The 18261-nt window shown below is 37.9% G+C and overlaps 1 protein-coding gene across 4 annotated transcripts in view; it reads right to left on the reverse strand.

Annotated features, from left to right (window-relative positions):
• crybg1a (crystallin beta-gamma domain containing 1a) overlaps positions 1-18261 on the reverse strand; it is a 69882-nt gene continuing 51621 nt past the window's right edge. For all 4 annotated transcript variants that reach the window (XM_035954093.2, XM_023282904.3, XM_035954095.2 and 1 more), the window contains 14 exons: positions 17914-18040; positions 17781-17816; positions 16137-16297; positions 15246-15372; positions 13863-14008; positions 12000-12126; positions 11862-11891; positions 11668-11780; positions 10646-10778; positions 10386-10525; positions 7496-7619; positions 4572-4730; positions 3030-3192; positions 1-839 (listed from right to left, as the gene is read on the reverse strand). In XM_035954093.2, the coding sequence (XP_035809986.2) occupies positions 751-839; positions 3030-3192; positions 4572-4730; positions 7496-7619; positions 10386-10525; positions 10646-10778; positions 11668-11780; positions 11862-11891; positions 12000-12126; positions 13863-14008; positions 15246-15372; positions 16137-16297; positions 17781-17816; positions 17914-18040 (1675 nt within the window). In that variant the 3' untranslated portion in view covers positions 1-750. The remainder of the gene's footprint in view (positions 840-3029; positions 3193-4571; positions 4731-7495; positions 7620-10385; positions 10526-10645; positions 10779-11667; positions 11781-11861; positions 11892-11999; positions 12127-13862; positions 14009-15245; positions 15373-16136; positions 16298-17780; positions 17817-17913; positions 18041-18261) is intronic.

An 18261-nucleotide genomic window follows, 5' to 3' on the forward strand; every position in this document is an offset into this window, starting at 1 on the left:
GAAAGTCTTTTTTATTTTAATGTGTAACAGTTTTCTCACAAATTTACAATCAACAGTGGGCAGTTTTAAAATTTAAACTCCATCTATACACTTGATGCTTATGTACACGCTAATGCAGTAAAGTACAGTTTGTGTAAACGTGTAAATACCTACTGAGTCCTAAAAAGATATCAAAACTTTACAATAGATCATTGGGATCTACAGTAATTGCAAAAAAAGAAAGCATCTACATAAATCTTTGGAGTGAAGGCACATCAGACTTCATATTGCAGCTGTCAGTGTACAGTTTACATTCATATTTGCTAACATGATGAGCAGAAAACTGACTGGGAAACCATGAAAGTACCATAAGGTTGAAGAAAGATTTGCAGCATTGAGACAGGGCCGAGTTCTCACTACATGCAGTGAAAACATGAAGGGCTTGGAGTCTTTGGTATGCAGAGTTTGCAATCTAAACGGCTAAAAAAGCTAAACATTTTACATTATTCATTTGCTCTGAATACATTATTTCATCGAATGCTGTCTAAGTGCATGTTCAAAGTTATTTTATTGGCGATGATGTAATTGGGTCAGTGGCAACCGTCCTGAACAAGAGTAAAAATACTAGAAACAAGTGCAAAGGCCACTACAGGGGACCTCTCTGTGCTGTGGGTTCCACGGTGGAGCTGCACCACAGGGCCTGGTCTCCTGACAGAGCTGCAGCAGGGAGCTGTGAGGGCCTCAACGGAGCTTCTGATGGGCTGAAGCTCATCACAGGATCTCTAAGGTCCACCTCTGGGTCACTTTTCTATCATCAAAAGTGTTGAGGATCACCTGGTTTTTGTCATACTGATGACCACCTAGGAAATAAAAAACACACATTCTGTTAAAAGGTGGTTTAACATGTTTACACCAAAGTGATTTTGTTCCAGATCAGACATACACTACAAGTCAACAGTCTGGACACACCTTCTTATTCAGAGGTTTTTATTTAGTTATTTTATACATTGTAGATTAATACTGAAGACAGCAAAATTATAAAAGAACACTTATGGAATTATGTTTTAAACAAACAGTGTTAATCTTCAGTATCAATCTACAATGTAGAAAATAATACAAATAAATAAAAAGCATTGAAAGAGAAGCTATTTCCAAACTTTGGACTGGTGGTGAATATTGTAACATAAAAAAGCAAGAGGGAATCTGTGGCAGTTGCTCATTCTAAAAAAAAAAACACACAACTAAATAATGAACACTAGTTGAGTCAATATATAATGGCAGGGCGTTTTCTAACATAGCTGACAGGTATCATAGTTGACATTTTTGCTGTTTTCAGGCCTAAAATCTACATGGCCACCTATAACCAGCTGCTCATGAAAAATGCTGATTTCTTTCATGAACAATGTGAGGGACTCAGTGAAAATCTTCATCAATCATGACTGCCCACGTTCATTTCTGATATTTAGACAGCCAAGTTGTGAGGAGGCAGCCGTTTTCTGTTTCCGAAAGAAATATTTTGACGTGTTGACGTCTGGATGTAAAACAGAACCTGAAAAGTTGCTGGAGCCAAATTTAGCTCAGTAGAATGGGAATTACTGCCCACTGCAAGAAGTATCGATCAGAGCTGAGGCCGGGCGGTAAAAACTTAACGCAAGCAAGAAAATATCTTCCAATAAGGGGCGATACAACTCTTCCTTCTTATTCAACTTTATTTATTAAATATGACAATTTAAGGGCAAACCCAGTGGCTTGGTGGTTAGTACTGTGGCCTTACAGCTAGAAGATCCCTGGATCTGCATGGAGTCTCCATGTTCTCCTGTACATGTGTAGGTTTTCTCCAGGTTCTCCAGTTTCCTCCCACAGTCCAGAAACATGCTGAGGTTAACTGCAGATTCTAAATTGTCTGTAGGTGGGTCAATATATAATTGTAGGACTTTTTGTATCATAGTTGACATATTTGCTGTTTTCAGGCCTAAAATCAACATGTCCACCTATAACCAAACACCACATGGCATTTTTACACAAAGATTCTTCTAAATATTATATTTACAATTGAGTGAAATTGAAATGTAAAGTTATTTCTAAAGATATTGTCGTAAACCTGTTGACTACTTTATATTAAATAAGTCAGAAAGCCTTGGAGTCTGGCCAGTCTTTTCTTCAGGAGGAAATGACATCATGTGGAGCAGGTCATGTGATCTGGAATTAACACACTTCCTGGAGAGGTGTTTTTGTAATGGGGAACTTAGTTGAAAGTGATTTAATTAGTTATTTTCCATATAAAATTTGATATATTGCCAAAAAAGAAATATCTGTCATGATTATCTCAACTTAATAAAAAGAACACAATCCAAACTATTTCTGAATCAGCTCATTTTATGATTGTTTAGCTCATTAGAATGTGGTTGTTATTAAATTCAGACGGTTATTTAGTTGACATTTTAGTGATATCCAGTCATTTTTATTAATGTGATTGTTTCCATAATAAATAATTATGAAATTTGTAAAGACATGATCATAATGAACATAAAAAATATATTTTTTTTTTACATTTAATAAAAATGTATGCAGATATATCCCATGAACTTCAAAAGTCCCTCAGTTATATATTGACTCCGTTAGTAAAATTTGCAAAACAGACGTTTGTGAATGCACTCATGCAACCAGCCATTTTCACTGCTGCACCTCCTTAGCATATCAGGAGGTGGAGCTGTTGAGCTCTGCTGCACATGGTTCATTCATTTACACGTATTTCATGAGAACTTACAGGTCCAGTGTGAAGGATTTATTGGAATCTGTTATCAGAAATGGGAAAAAAACTATTCATAGTTTTTGTTTTTACCTAACACTATGAATCATGTTTTGTTAGCCACCTTTCTATAGTAGGCCATAACAGCTACAGCAGCTCTACAGGTGGTGTTCTTGTTCCACAGGTTCTTGTACAGGTTTTAAAAAGAAATGATGAAGGAGGGCTATTGAGTTGTTTTCGGCCTCGCTGCTAGATGCCACTAAATCCAACACACTGGTCCTTAAAGACAGAGCAGTCTGACCTTTGACCTCCAGGACCAGTTCAGGTTTGAGGTGGGAGCGAACCAGGCCATCCGGGGTGATGTTCCACAGCTGTGCGTCTTTGCCTCGCTCAGGGGAAACACAAAGCCGGCAGCCCGCCATCACCATGCTGCCTCCTGTCGCTAGGCAACAGTCCTCCACCAGCTGGGGACAGAGAGGACACGGTGGATGGAGATGGAGATACATACATATATTAATATAAGTACTGACAACTTTTCTTTTCTGCCTAACATCTGCTTTAACCGGGCTGCACAGTGACCTAGTGGTTAGCACTGTCGCCTTGCAGCTAGAAGATCCCCGGTTCACATCCTGGCCTTCCTGGGATCTTTCTGCATGGAGTCTCCATGTTCTCCTGTACATGTGTGGGTTTTCTCCAGGTTCTCCAGCTTCCTCCCACAGTCCAGAAACATGCTGAGGTTAATAACTGGTGATTCTAAATTGTCTGTAGGTGTGAATGTGAGTGTGACTGTTTGTCTCTATGTGTAGCCCTGTGATAGACTGTTACCTGTCCAGGTGAACCTGTGATAGACTGTTACCTGTCCAGGTGAACCTGTGATAGACTGTTACCTGTCCAGGTGAACCTGTGATAGACTGTTACCTGTCCAGGTGAACCTGTGATAGACTGTTACCTGTCCAGGTGAACCTGTGATAGACTGTTACCTGTCCAGGTGAACCTGTGATAGACTGTTACCTGTCCAGGTGAACCTGTGATAGACTGTTACCTGTCCAGGTGAACCTGTGATAGACTGTTACCTGTCCAGGTGAACCTGTGATAGACTGTTACCTGTCCAGGTGTCTCCTGACCCTAATGAGGATTAAGCCGTGTACAGGTAATGGATGGATGGACGAATCTACTTTAACCATCATCTATGAAGAAACATTCAGAACTGACTTCTCAAGAGTCGCTGTGTGTTTTACGGTACTTCCACCTCAGCTGCCACAATACAATGCAACAAAATACACAAGGAGATAGACAGTGATACATGTGCATATTTTATATTTCCAGTAAGTGCAGCAACAAAACTGGAAAAATTACATATATATATAAGAATCCTAGGCTCCTTTTTCTTGCCCACTGCCTAACCTTCTATAAACTTGCACTGATATCTGATCACATGGTCCTGAGACATCCTGCTGATAGACAACAACCAGGTCAGACAGCATGAGCTCCAGAGATATCCACAATACGTGTTGTTTCCTGTTTACGAATCTCACTTTATCACAGCTGTGTTTTTAGGTAGACAATGAAATGATCCCACGTTTTTCTTCATTACTTAACACAGGTGGGTGGTGCAGCAGGACTACAGAGGCAGGTTTTATATCAGTATACCCTGCTTGGATCATGTAATCCTTCGAACTCGATCGTTTGTTTCCTTACAATATTGCAGGGCTTTCTGCAGACGACATTAGGCCACGCTACAACACATGGCTTCAAAGTGGGTTTACATGAAACTTTTGACAGACATGATGGGTAGCAGATTTCTTTAAGCTGAGCAGTGATTCAGTCGTTTTACATGGAGTACCTTGCAGCTGAGTTGTCCGTCCCGATAGAGCCAGACCTGCTCTAGACCTCTCGTCTCCTCCACAGCCTGAACCCTCATCAGCTTGATGTCCTCCAGCGTTCCGGTCAGAGACATCACACATCCTGTCTCCCTGTTCCGCAGGCGGAAGTACATTTGTTTCTGTTGGAGGGAAACATGCAGAATAATGTGCTTAGACCACATCAAAAATATATACACAAGAAAATTAGAATTATTCTGAACTGACAGTTTTTACTAATACAATGCTGTTTTATTTGGTGGTTTATTTATTACATATAGCAGCCTCAAAACATATCAGCAAACATTTAAGAAATGCATTTTGATCCATAAAAACTTTTAGTGCAACTGTAACCCTGTAAAACCCAAATATAGGAAAAACAGCAAAAAAATAAGAAAATAATATATATATTAGTGGTGGGACGCGTTAAAAAAATTTAATCTAATTAATTACAGGCTTTGTAATTAATTCATCGCAATTAATTGCAGTTTTGTCAAATAGCAATATTTGACACAATAAGTGAAGTTTTTCAATTCAAATAAAATTCTGGTTGACAGTTGAATCAATGAATAGACATATACGTGTTTATAATTTAAAATTTATTTTAAAAAAGGAAAATGGGACATATAGAAAAAAGTGATTTTGATGACTTAAAGCCTTAATTTAGTTGTTTTTTCCACTGTATGGCACATAAAATCAGCATAAGTAGTTCAAGGAGCTTCAGAAAGTTGAAAATCCAGAGATTCATTCTGTTTTCATCTTTTCTGGGTCTGATAAATGGTGTAATTTTGATGGTTCTTTTTATAGGAATATCAATTTTTATTTATGTAATTTTTTTATAAACAAAAATTTTGTAATTAAGTTATTAAAAGAGATATTTTTGTTGTTTAGGTTATTCCTCCTCCAAGGAGGCAGAGCCTCGACAGAGTAAAAACTTAAACCACAAAAATGTTTCATTTCTATTTATCTGCATTTTTCATCTGTCTGCTACATTCACAGATTACTGCAAATCTAAGTGCAATTATAGCGATTTTATTCAACATTTTAAGACTTTTGTAAACTCAAGCACTGTCTAGAAAAGTGGTCTATTATGGGATGGCTACACCGTTAGCTGTTAGCATGACTCGTAGCTAACGTTAGCTCTGGTGCTAACAGCAACATGTTTTACATTGAGGTGGCTTGAAGTGCTGCAGTGATCAGAAAACTCTTTGTTGTACAATTTGCACACAACCAGGCTTTTATCCAAGCTGCCATCAGGAAGATTTTTAAAAGAAAACTTTCTGCCCAACAAGCTCAATCTGGTCTTCCTTCACTGTTCACCAGAGCCTGACTTCACTCAGTGCTTCCTGTGCTTCTTCTTCATGGCTACAAACAGACTTCAGGTTCATTACCGCCACCTACTGGGCTGGAGTGTTCATCAGAGTTACTGGTGTGCCAGAAATGAGGGAACCGAGGAGGGTGCAATTAATTGCGTTATTACTGTTAACGCGTTATTTGGCGGGCAATCAAGCAATTAATCGAAATTAACGCGTTAAAATTCCAGCCCTAATATATAATATATATACCCCTAGCAATTTTTAACTTAAAGTTACTTTTATTCAATCAGCAAGTTTTTCTTTTTTGATTGGAAATGACACAGGTGTTTCCCAGATTGAAGATGATGTATAAGAGGCATCATTGTGGAAAAAATTTTTTCTCAGCTTTTACTTACATTTAAAAGTAACTTTAAGTTAAAATTTAGTTAGGACACACCTTCTTATTCAATGGTTTTTAAAATTATTTTCTACATTGTAGATTAATACTAAAGACATCAAAACCATAAAAAAATATATGGAATTATGTTGTAAATAAAAAATGTTAATCTTCAGTATTAATCTACAATCTCCTACTGTACTGTGGTGGGAGTGTGTGTCTGTGGGCGTGTATGTGTCTGTGTATGTATGGGTGTGTGTGTGTGTGTAGACGTGTACGTGTGCGTGCTTCTGCAGTTGTGTGCATATATGTATATATGGAGGGAGGGAGGGATGGGTTTTCTTGTTTTTAATGTAAAGCACTTTGTGTTGCATTTTTAACTGTATGAAAAGTGCTCTATAAATAAAGTTGGATTTGATTTGATTTGATTTGTAAAAAATAATATAAAGCATTGAATGAGAATATATGTGTGTGTGTGTGTGTATATATATTTGTATATATATATATACATACACACACACACACACACACACACACACACACACACACACACACACACACATATATATATATATATAAAATTGAAAAAAATTGAACTGATGTATTTTTCCAGGGCTAAACAATGATATTATGAAATGAATAAATCAGGCTGTCATTTGAGAAAGCATGAACATACCCCTCTGAATGGCAGCAATAAAATAAGTGGATGTGTTCAGTTTATCACTAATGGAGTAAACCACGACTGTGCTTTAGAAAACATGTACGACTTTCAGGGTTACTGACTTTCTACATTCACTACACATAACCTTGGAACTGATTTGTTCACAGAAACTGCAAACATTTCAAAGACAAAAAGGGCATCGTGTGTTTGCACAAAGAAAACTATTCATTATATGAGCTGAAAACTGAATCTCCATATTCCACAGCTGGATGTTTTATCAGCTAGTTCCAGGCCTCGTGACTGAGAACAGAAGAGGTTCAGACAGAACCAAAAAGATCAGCAGCAGACTAGACCTCATAATGGTGAGTAAAATCAAGAGAAGAGACGTGAAACAGCAACAAGGAGATGAAGGAGATTTACCAGAGACAACATGGCTGAAATCTGCAAACAGTTTTGAGGGGAATTGTGCATTTCTAATTTACAATAAATTCCCCTGTGTTGCTACTGTATTTTTTCATTTTTATTTTAGGCTTCTGATTTCTGATTGGTCCATACCTGGAGTAATGGACGGAGGGATCCTATTCGCTGCCAGCCACTGTACTGACACAAATCACCCACTTGACAAGGCTGGAGGAGCAGCTGCCGACCTCTGTAGTTACTGCCTTCATACAACACCCACCTGGAGGAGGACAGTCAGACATGAGGGTTACATCACCTTCAGAAGGTTGCTTTAAAAATATGTGGGATAATATTTCACTTCACAAACAGTCAACATCTGCATTCCAAGTTTGAATTATAGTTGCTGTTTCTGACATTTTTTAAACATGTTTAATGCTGTTAGTGAGGACGTGTTCAGGTTTGAAAACTAACACCAATTAAGGGAGTTTCTTGAGTCGCTGTTAGACTTTTTGCAGGAATATGAACCGTACTCAACACAGCAGTGGCTGAGTGTTTAGGTAAACTCTGTGCTAAAAATAAAATTCAGTTTAAATATGTTTAAACTGTCATTAATGGGCCCACCTATAACACAACTGACATTAATATACACCACCAGTCAGAAGTTTGGACACACCTTCACATTTAATGGTTTTTCTTTATTTTCATGACTATTTTCATTGTAGATTCTCACTGAAGGCATCAAAACTATGAATGAACACATATGGAATTATGTAGGAAACAAAAAAGTGTGAAATAAATCAAAACATGTTTTATATTTTAGATTCTTTGCTTTGATTCCAGCTTTGAACACTCTTGTTATTCTCTGGATGAGCTTCATGAGGTAGAACCTGAAATGGCTTCACTTCACAGGTGTTCCTTTTCAAGGTTCATTTGTAGAATTTCTTCCTTCTTAATGGGGTTTGGACCATCAGTTGTGTTGTGCAGAAGTCAGGTTGGTCCACAGTTGACAGTCCTATTTGACAAATGTTAGAATCCATATTATGGCAAGAACCAATCAGCTAAGAGAAACAACAGTCCATCATTACTTTAAGAACTGAAGGTCAGTCAGTCTGGAAAATTGAAAAAACTCTGAATGTATCTCCAAGTTCAGTCACAAAAACCGTCCAGCGCTACGACCAAACTGGTTCACATGAGGACCTCCCCAGGAAAGGAAGACCAAGAGTCTCCTCTGCTGCTGAGGAGAAGTTCATCTCCAGCCTCAGAAATGGCAAATTAACAACAGCTCAGATTAGAGTTCAGATAAATGCCACACAGAGTTCTAGTAGCAGACACATCTGTACATCAACTGTTCAGAGGAGACTGAACCAATCAGGCCTTTATGGTCCAATAGTTGCTAAGAAACCACTACTAAGGAAAAGCAACAAGCAGAAGAGATTAGTTTGGACCCAGAAACACCAGGAATGGACATTAGACCAGTGGAGATCTGGGCTTTGGTGTGATGAGTCCAAATGTGAGATCTTTGGTTCCACCTGCCGTGTCTTTGTGGACCAGAGAAGGTGAAGAGATGGTCTCTACATGCATGGTTCCCACCATGAAGCATGGAGGAGGAGGTGTGATGGTGTGGGGGTGCTTTGCTGGTGACACTGTTGGGGATTTATTCCAAACTGAAGGAACTCTGAACCAGCATGGCTACCACAGCATCCTGCAGCAACATGACATCCCATCTGGTTTGGTTTAGTTGGACCATTATTTATTTTCAACAGGACAATGACCCCAAACACACCTCCAGGCTGTGGAAGGACTATCTGACCAAGAATTAGATGATGGAGATGACCTGGCCTCCACAGTCACCTGACCTGAACCCAATCCAGATGGTTTGGGATGAGATGGACGCAGAGTGAAGGAAAAAGGACCAACAAGAGCTCAGCATCTCTGGAACTCCTTCAGGACTGTTAGAGAACCATTTCAGGTTCTACCTCATGAAGCTCATCCAGAGAATAACAAGAGTGTTCAAAGCAGGAATCAGAGCAAAGGGTGGCTGTTTGGAAGAATCTAACAGAACTGACAGATTTTGAGTCATTATTGGTGATTTTTAATTCAAGCTGAATCATTTTGAACAAACTTTGACTTTTTTGGGACTTGTTCAGGGTTATCTGGGACTTCCTTTGAGTCGTTTGGGACAAGATTGAACTAATTTTGGACCATTTTAACATGTTTTGAGAAGTTTCGAGTAGTTTTGAACAGGTTTCAAGTCATTGTGGACAAATATTTACTCATAATGGATAAAGTTTGAGTCAGTTTAGATGATTTCTGAGTAATTTAGGACACATTTCCAGTCACTGAACATAATTTTTAAAACATTATTGAAAAATTTCAAGTCATTCACTACAATTAAAGTAGTTTTGGACAAATTTCAACTTGTTTTACAAGTTATTTTAGTCACATTCTGAGTCATTATTGGCACTTTTTAATTTGTTTGGACAAATCCAATCATTTTGAACAAATTTTGAGCTTTTTGGGACTGATTCAGGACTTTTTGGGACTTCTTTTGGGTTATTTATGACAAGATTTAACAAACTTTGGACATATTTTGAGTCATTTTGTACCATTTTTAACACATTTTGGGAAATTTTGAGTAGTTTTGAACAGGTTTCGACTCATTTTGAAGTTTATTATTTTGGACATATTTTGAGTCATTATTGGCAATTTTTCATTGAAATTGAATCATTTGAAGAATCTAAAATATAAAACATGTTTTCAGTTATTTACACTTTTTTGTTTACTACATAATTCCATTTGTGTTCATTCACAGTTTTGATGCCTTCAGTGAGAATCTACAATGAAAATAGTCATGAAAATAAAGAAAAATCATTAAATGAGGAGCTGTGTCCAAACCTTTGACTGGTTAAGAGTTGTAATTAAACATGGCTAAAAAGATATTTTGTATTACAATTTCACTAAATGTCTACACAATGTTGACATCTGTAATAAACACGAGCAGGTTTTATCTCTCCAGACATAATTCAGTGTCATGATGGTGGCTTACATTCCTCCTTCCACCACCAGGGAGCGTGTTTGTGCGTCGCCGCCGGCCTGCAGCAGGTTTACGGCTCCGTCTGTCAGCACCATCCTGCGACCTCTGCAGCCCACTTTAGTGAACAGGATGATGGACGGCAGAGAGAACTCCTGGAGCACAAGAAGAGAGAGTTTTTATGATTAAAATCACTAACAACGACACACTTGTCACCAGTAAGGCAGAGGAAGCATTACACAGGGCTGAACACATTAAATACAGAGGAAACTCACATGCCCTGCAGTCTGAACAGATCGAATGTGAGAGTCTGAGGACAGGAAGCCCATGGACTCTGCGTTGGGGTATTCTCCCTCCTCCAGGACATACATGTTTCCTGTGAACCGGACTCTGTCGTACGCCACCCAGCTGACACACACACACACAGACACAAATATACACACACATATTACTGATGCCATTAAATACACAGTTAAATACAGTAAATGGAATTCCACTAGACCAGGGGTGTCTAACCAATTTGATCTCCAGTGGGTCAGACCAGTAAAATCACAACATAATAACTGATAAATAACCACAACTCCAAATTTTCCTCTTTGTTTTAGTGCAAAAAAGTACATTCTGATAATGTTTACATTTAAGCAATTATCTTTTTACAAAACATTATGAACACACTGAAATTTCTTAACAAAAATAAGTGCAATTTCAACAATATTATGCCTCAGTTCATCATTTGTGTATCACAGGTATCTGGAACTGAACAATGTAGTATTTTTACAACTTGTCAAGATCTAGAAATTGTTTTAAATTCCCATTCATTTCCACATCTGTGTTGTAATCCTGACCTCCTGAACTGACATAACACACAAACTAAAGCGGGAACTATTGAGCAAGAAGGTTAAGCTAATTGTAGAAATTAACTTAAGTAAATGTAGAAAATTTATACAGAAAAAATACATAAAAGTTGTGGCAGTGCATCAAGAACAGGATTCAACCAAAGCAGACTGTGTCTCTGCTGACTGACATTATATCGCACAACGTTCAACGTCTTTCAATATTTTCACAGTAATATATATGTCATTTTTACACATTGCAAAGTCATCCCATGGGCCGGATTGGACCCAGTGGTGGGCTGGTTTTAGCCTGCGGGCCTTATGTTTGACATCCCTGCACTAGGAGGTTGTTTGTCGTCAGGTGAAAAATGAACATTTGTAAAAATGACTACAAAAAAGGAAGTTTTCATTGAGCAAATGTCTACTCCCAGAATGTGTTTGGTAGTGGTTGAGTTGTGCCTCACCTTCCAGCCAGCACCTTACAGGACCTGGGTGTGAAGTCCTCATCCAGAGCTGCTGCGCTATCCTCCAGAGCCACCAGCCGGCCCTGGAAGTCTGGTTCAGAGTACAGCTGGACCTGAAACACACATCAAACAGTGTGAGTGATGCAGCGAGCACCAGAGCTCCTCATTATGTGTACGGTATATAGAAAGGATACCTTGAATTTAGTCGTTCCCACCAGCATGTCCTACAGAACAAACAGGGAGGAGGTCTTAGGAACACTAGCTTTGAACAGTGGACATACAGTTTCTCTAAATTACTGCATGTTGTTTAACTGATTCTAATCATTTCTTACGTGGAAGACGGGCTGTATGGATGAGATTTTGAAGTGCGGTGCTCCCCAGTCCTCTGGGTGTGCATACAAGCCTTTCTCCAGGACATAGAGCTCGCCACTGAATCCTGGCTTTTCAAACGCCACCCACCTGCAACGCCACAAACACAACATCCTAAAATGCACAACAGCACACTGGCAGTCTTAGCAGAAACGTCCTTCTTTAACCCTCGTGTCGTCCTGTGGGTCAAAATTGATGTGTTTTAAAGTTTGAAAATGTGGAAAAAAACATGTTTTCACAGTGAAACTTCTGACGTCCACATTTTCAACATTTTTGGGAAATCTTTGAACATTTTTTGCTGGAAAAAAAAGAAATGTTAAAAATGGTTCTTAAGAACATTCACAAAAAAATCAACCAAAATCCAGTGAAATTCGCTGGATTTTGGTTGATTTTTTTGTGAATGTTCTTAAGAAAATATTAGAAATTTTACCGATATATATGGAATCACTTTAGATATTTTTAGGATTTTTTTTCAAGATTTTTATTCTTTTTTTAAAAAATATTTACAAGAATTTTCTTACCAAATTTGGGGGATTTTTTAAGACTTTTAAGAGAAAATTTTAAGGAATTATTGGAATTTTCTTCCTGAAGGTTCTGCAAATTTTCCAAAAATTTGGGGAATTTTTTGTTGAATTTTTGAATTTTTTTCAGACAAGGTGCCCGTTAAAAGGACAACAGGAGGGTTAAAGGCAAATACAGGTCATAATGTCACTTGTAAAATGTGCAATTGGCTAAAAGTTTTGTATAATAAACAGTTTTTTTAGGTAATGTCCACAATAAATGACCGACTCAGAATTTTAATTTAATTCATTTTACACTGTATAGTATGAGCTGCAGCTGGATCAAGACTTCCATTTGCTGAAACAGTCAAAAGAGGCGTGTTAAGTACACAACGCCTCTACTAGTAACAGGAGATTCACTCATTATTAATACCATCAGTGTAAATCCGTGCCCTCAAGATGGAAGCTTTTTTCATCTTTAGACGAACCTGACGTCTCAATTACGCAAATGGATCAGTCTCAGCAGCTCATTCATAATAATCATCATTAATTCATCCTCTGGGGCTATATGTGTGTGTCTGTGTGTGTGTCTGTGAGTGTAGGTGTGTGTGTTTGTGTTGAGGAGTGACAGAACACTTAGTCACGGTGTAACAAGCACACGCCCAAAACCAAAACTATCAGGGTGTGCACATCACGGAGAAAAAATCTTTCCCTCCTTCCTCATGAATGTCAACTGATAGTTATCACTTGTTTTGCTTTTCTTTAACCCTCCTGTTGTCCTCATTTACGAGCACCAAAAAATATTGTTTACTTTTCTGAAAAAAATCCAAAAATTCAGCAAAAAAATTCCGCAAATTTTTGAAAATTGGCAAAACCTTCCGGAAGAAAATTCCAATAATTCCTTAAAAGTTTCTGTTAAAAGTTTTGTTTTTTTAAAAAAAATCCCCCAAATTTGGCAAGAAAATTCTTGGAAATATTTTCAAAAAATGAGTAAAAATCTTCAAAAAATCCTAAAAAAAAAAACTAAAGTGATTACATATATATCAGTAAAACTTCTAATATTTTCTTTAAGAACATTCACATAAAAATCCAGCGAATTTCACTGGATTTTGGTTGGGTTTTTTTTGTTAACGTTCTTAAGAAACATTTTTAACATTTCTTTTTTTCCACCCAAAAATGTTCAAACATTTCCCAAAAATGTTGAAAATGTGGACATCAGAAGTTTCACTGTGAAAATATATATTTTTTCCACATTTTCAAACTTTAAAATGGGTCAATTTTGACGTGCAGGACGACACGAGGGTTAAGAGGAACAGTCGGACTTACACTCCACTGGTGACGCTGACAGACTGGGTTTTGATGCCGTGGCCGATGTCCTCCATGCTGATGACGGGGCACAGCAGGTCCACCTTCAGTCCCATCTCATTAAAGTTCGGCTCACTGAACAGTTTCAGGTGGGGTGACAGGAAATCCTTAGGAAGATGATGAAACAGCAAAATGAGTACAAAATAAGAAAAGGCAGGAAAGAAGCTGTCGTTTTCTGTTCATGTGATATTAACAGAACCAGATTGGGCCTCTCTGAACTCAAAACACAAAAATTTGAAACATACATTACGTTCAAAAATCTGCTAAAACACACCATTTATCAGACAGAAAATGCAAAAACATTTTTTAAAGCTGAGTTTTCAGCCTTTTAACATTCTTGCAACATCCACTTCACTTTTGTCAGGAAAAATTTACCAAACTAAGCTTAAAATTGTGACTTCATCAAAATCATTTTCATTCTTAATGTCTCATTTAAAAAGTAGCCAAACTTAAACTTTTAACAAACAAAAATTAATCTGTACAAACAAAAAAAATCTGTACCCCTCAGCACAACTGAGAAGTCATTGTTGATTCAGTTGGGTAACTCATATATATATGTACATACATGTTGTACACTACCATCCAAAAGTCTGGGTTCATCCAGACAAATTCATGTTTTCCATGAAAACTCCCACTTTTATCCATGTACTAACATAACTGCACAAGGGTTTTAAAGTCATCAATGAGCCTTTCAACACCATTAGCTAACACAATGTAGCATTAGAACACAGGAGTGATGGCTGCTGGAAATGTTCCTCTGTACCCCTATGGAGATATTCCATTAAAAATCAGCTGTTTCCAGCTAGAATAGTCATTTACCACATTAACAATGTCTAGACTGGATTTATCATTCATTTAATCTTATCTTCAATGAAAAAAATGCTTTTCTTTCAAAAATAAGGACATTTCTAAGTGACCCCAAACTTTTGAACAGTAGTGTAAACTGTATATATATTCTGCTTTGGTTATAGTAACACCTGTGGAGACCTGGAAAAATGTTGCATATACTGATTCCATTTTTAAAAAGAACATTTTTAGAATGAATAATCAAAGAAATTCAACTTTTGTTTAGTTCTTTTAGAATCTATGGCATCAAAACTTTGGAGTTCTCTCTACTTCTAGCCATTCTGCTTCCATAGAGGTGCAGGACTTTATATTGCAGTGAAAAATGAGACTACAGTGAATAAATAAGTGACAGGAGCCCAGAAACTGCTTTGGCTTCAGAGGATTAAATGATCATTGAGCTGAGAAGCACTGAAAACACCACAGCAGACGGTGCTCAGTGTCAAAGGTGGAAACAGGATGAAAGAAGGCACTAGCAGGTTAGTTTCAGGTGACACTGACTGTGACAACAGGCCGGAGAGACTGGAGTCCATGTTGAGATCCTCCCCAGTCGCTGCAGTGAGGATACTCCCCCTCCTCCAGGACGTACTGCTGCCCTTCAAAGTCTGCCTCCTGATAGCCAACCCAGCTGGAAGGGGCAAAACAAACAGATAGTACGCCTTCTTCAAACCACAACCATTACGTAAACAACTCTCCTGGAATCTGATTAACTATGTACGTGATGGATTTAATATTTTAGCTTTTATTTTGTCTAATTTGAGTTTAACCCTCGTGTCGTCCTGTGGGTCAAAATTGACCTGTTTTAAAGTTTGAAAATGTGGCGAAAAAAAATATGTTCACAGTGAAACTTCTGATGTCCACATTTTCAACATTTTTGGGAAACCTTTGAACGTTTTTTTGGGGAAAAAAATAAATTTTAAAAATGTTTCTTAAGAACATTCACAAAAAAATCAACCAAAATCCAGCGAATATCGCTGGATTTTGGTTGATTTTTATGTGAATGTTCTTAAAGAAAATATTAGAAGTTTTACTGATATATATGGAATCACTTTAGATATTTTTAGGATTTTTTTGGAAGATTTTTACTCATTTTTTGGGAAAATATTTCCAAGAATTTTCTTGCCAAATTTGGGGGATTTTCTAAAAAGAAAACTTTTATGGGAAACTTTTAAGGAATTATTTGAATTTTCTTCCTGAAGGTTTTGCAAATTTTCAGAAATTTGTGGCATTTTTTTGCTGAATTTTTGGATTTTTTTCAGAAAAGGAAACAATATTTTTTGGTGCCCATAAATGAGGACAACAGGAGGGTTAAGTATCCTAATAGCTGGCTGCCTGAGCAAACAGCTGGTCTCTGGTGATGATGATGATAAGTTTATTCACTCGAATACTCACAGACCACCAAGTATCTTTATAGATCCCACTGCAGACAATCCCTTCTTGTTCACATCAGCTTTGTCTGCTTCTTCTTTATCTTCCTGTTCTTGCAGGTTGTAAACATCACTGTCCACCTCCATACACTCTCCTTCAAAGTTGGGCTTCTCAAACACTAATGCCTGCACGTGAGGAACACAGGGAGGAGCAAAGATGTGATCACAGCATTTCAAAATGTGTATAAAAGGTATATGAGTTGTTGCCCCTATATGTATTATTTCAGTCCATCCCTGTCCAAAGGTAGAATGTCATCTATTCCTCAGATTACTGTGCAAACTCCAACATATCTTGACACGCTATCTGACATGTAAGTATTGATAAGCTACACAGGCAGCAGACTAAGAGCTGTCAGCATTCCAGAGGCACATGGTGGAAAGTGCTTGGATATGACTGATATGTGAGTTTTTTCTTTGATCTTCTGATAGTTCATCTCTTCTTTAATCCTTTATGCTTCGCCTTGGCTATTTACGCTAATGGTTTCAATGATTCTTTCCATTTCCTGCATGCATTTATATCCACTATTACATTCACTTTTTGTTTTGTCTGTCCTCTTTACTCTCACTCCAACCAGTCGAGGCGGTCCATACCCGGCCTGCTTCTGCTAGAGGTCTCTTACTGTTAAAAGAGAGTTGTATGCCTGCTGGGTTTATAAACGGATAGGGTTTTACCCTTATTATTTCATACATTCTGATAAATGTACACTACTGTTCAGAGTTTGGGGTCCCTTAGAAATGTCCTTATATTTGAAAGAAAAGCAGCTTTTTTCAATGCAGACACCATTAAAGGAATGATAAATCCAGTGTAGACATTGTTAATGTGGTAAATGACTATTCTAGCTGGAAACAGCTGATTTTTAATGGAATATCTCCATAGGGGTACAGAGGAACATTTCCAGCAACCATCACTCCTGTGTTCTAATGCTACATTGTGTTAGCTAATGGTGTTGAAAGGCTCATTGATGATTAGAAAACCCTTGTGCAGTTATGTTAACACATGGATAAAAGTGGGAGTTTTCATGGAGAACATGGAACTGCCTGGATGACCCCAGACTTTTGGACGGTCGTGTATATTTTATATAATATTGAAGTGCTAATCATTGTATTTAAATTACTCAGGTAAATTCTAATAAGAAATCCTACTGTAGGATCTTAGCATTGTTTCCAGGATTGTTTAAAACATGATGTGAAGCCATCATTTGACTTTTGTTGGGCATCACTGATTTCTGTCAGCAAATCAGTTCTCACCTTCAACCAAAATGCTTACAGGAATTCATCTATTTTTTTTTAAAAAATCCCATCACATCGAGTACTGTAACACCTGAAACCTTCACTACATAATACCTCCTTTCTTCTTAGCATTACACATGCATGGACTAATTGTATTATTTCCCAACCCACTGTGAATTTGATCCAAACCATCAGCATAAAGAATCATATTAGACAAACATGCCTCGGCTTTGTGTTATCCCCTCAATAGCCACAACATACTTTTCTTTTTCAACCATCCTCTAAACAAGACTCTCAACAGGCTTTTTAAAGTGACTGTAATGAATGTGTTCTGACTCTGTTGGAACTTGTAATGTGTATCTGTCTCTGCAGAACAAACCTTGACTTCATTAGGATGCTCCACCCTTATTGCTCCCTGAAATAAAGACACGTTATCAGACACAGGCAGCTGATAAAACAGCAGTATAGTGCAAACATACTGTACATCATGCTCTATACTTCATGTGCTGTACCATTCGCAGGGGTCTGAGAGAGCCAACGAAAGGCTGAGGGAAACCCCAGGTCTCTGGGCAGGGATACTCCCCCACATCCAGCACTCCTACGAATCCATTAAACCCTGGATCAGTGTACACCAGCCAGCTGCACAGTCACAGATGCAGAAAGGGTGAAAACCAGAGGGGGAAAGAAAGGTGAGCCAGGTAAAACACCAACATTATCTTCATATCTTCACTGGTATCCTGGAGAAGCGAATCCATCTTGACCTCTCACATGATGGGAATAATTAGAGAACTTCACTCTATGCGATAAGCCAGTTAAAAAAATCTAAGTTCTAACCATCAATAATCTGCAGCAGTTAAAAC

The sequence above is a fragment of the Amphiprion ocellaris genome, chromosome 20 (assembly GCF_022539595.1).
Source record: "Amphiprion ocellaris isolate individual 3 ecotype Okinawa chromosome 20, ASM2253959v1, whole genome shotgun sequence".
Lineage (NCBI taxonomy): Eukaryota > Metazoa > Chordata > Actinopteri > Pomacentridae > Amphiprion > Amphiprion ocellaris.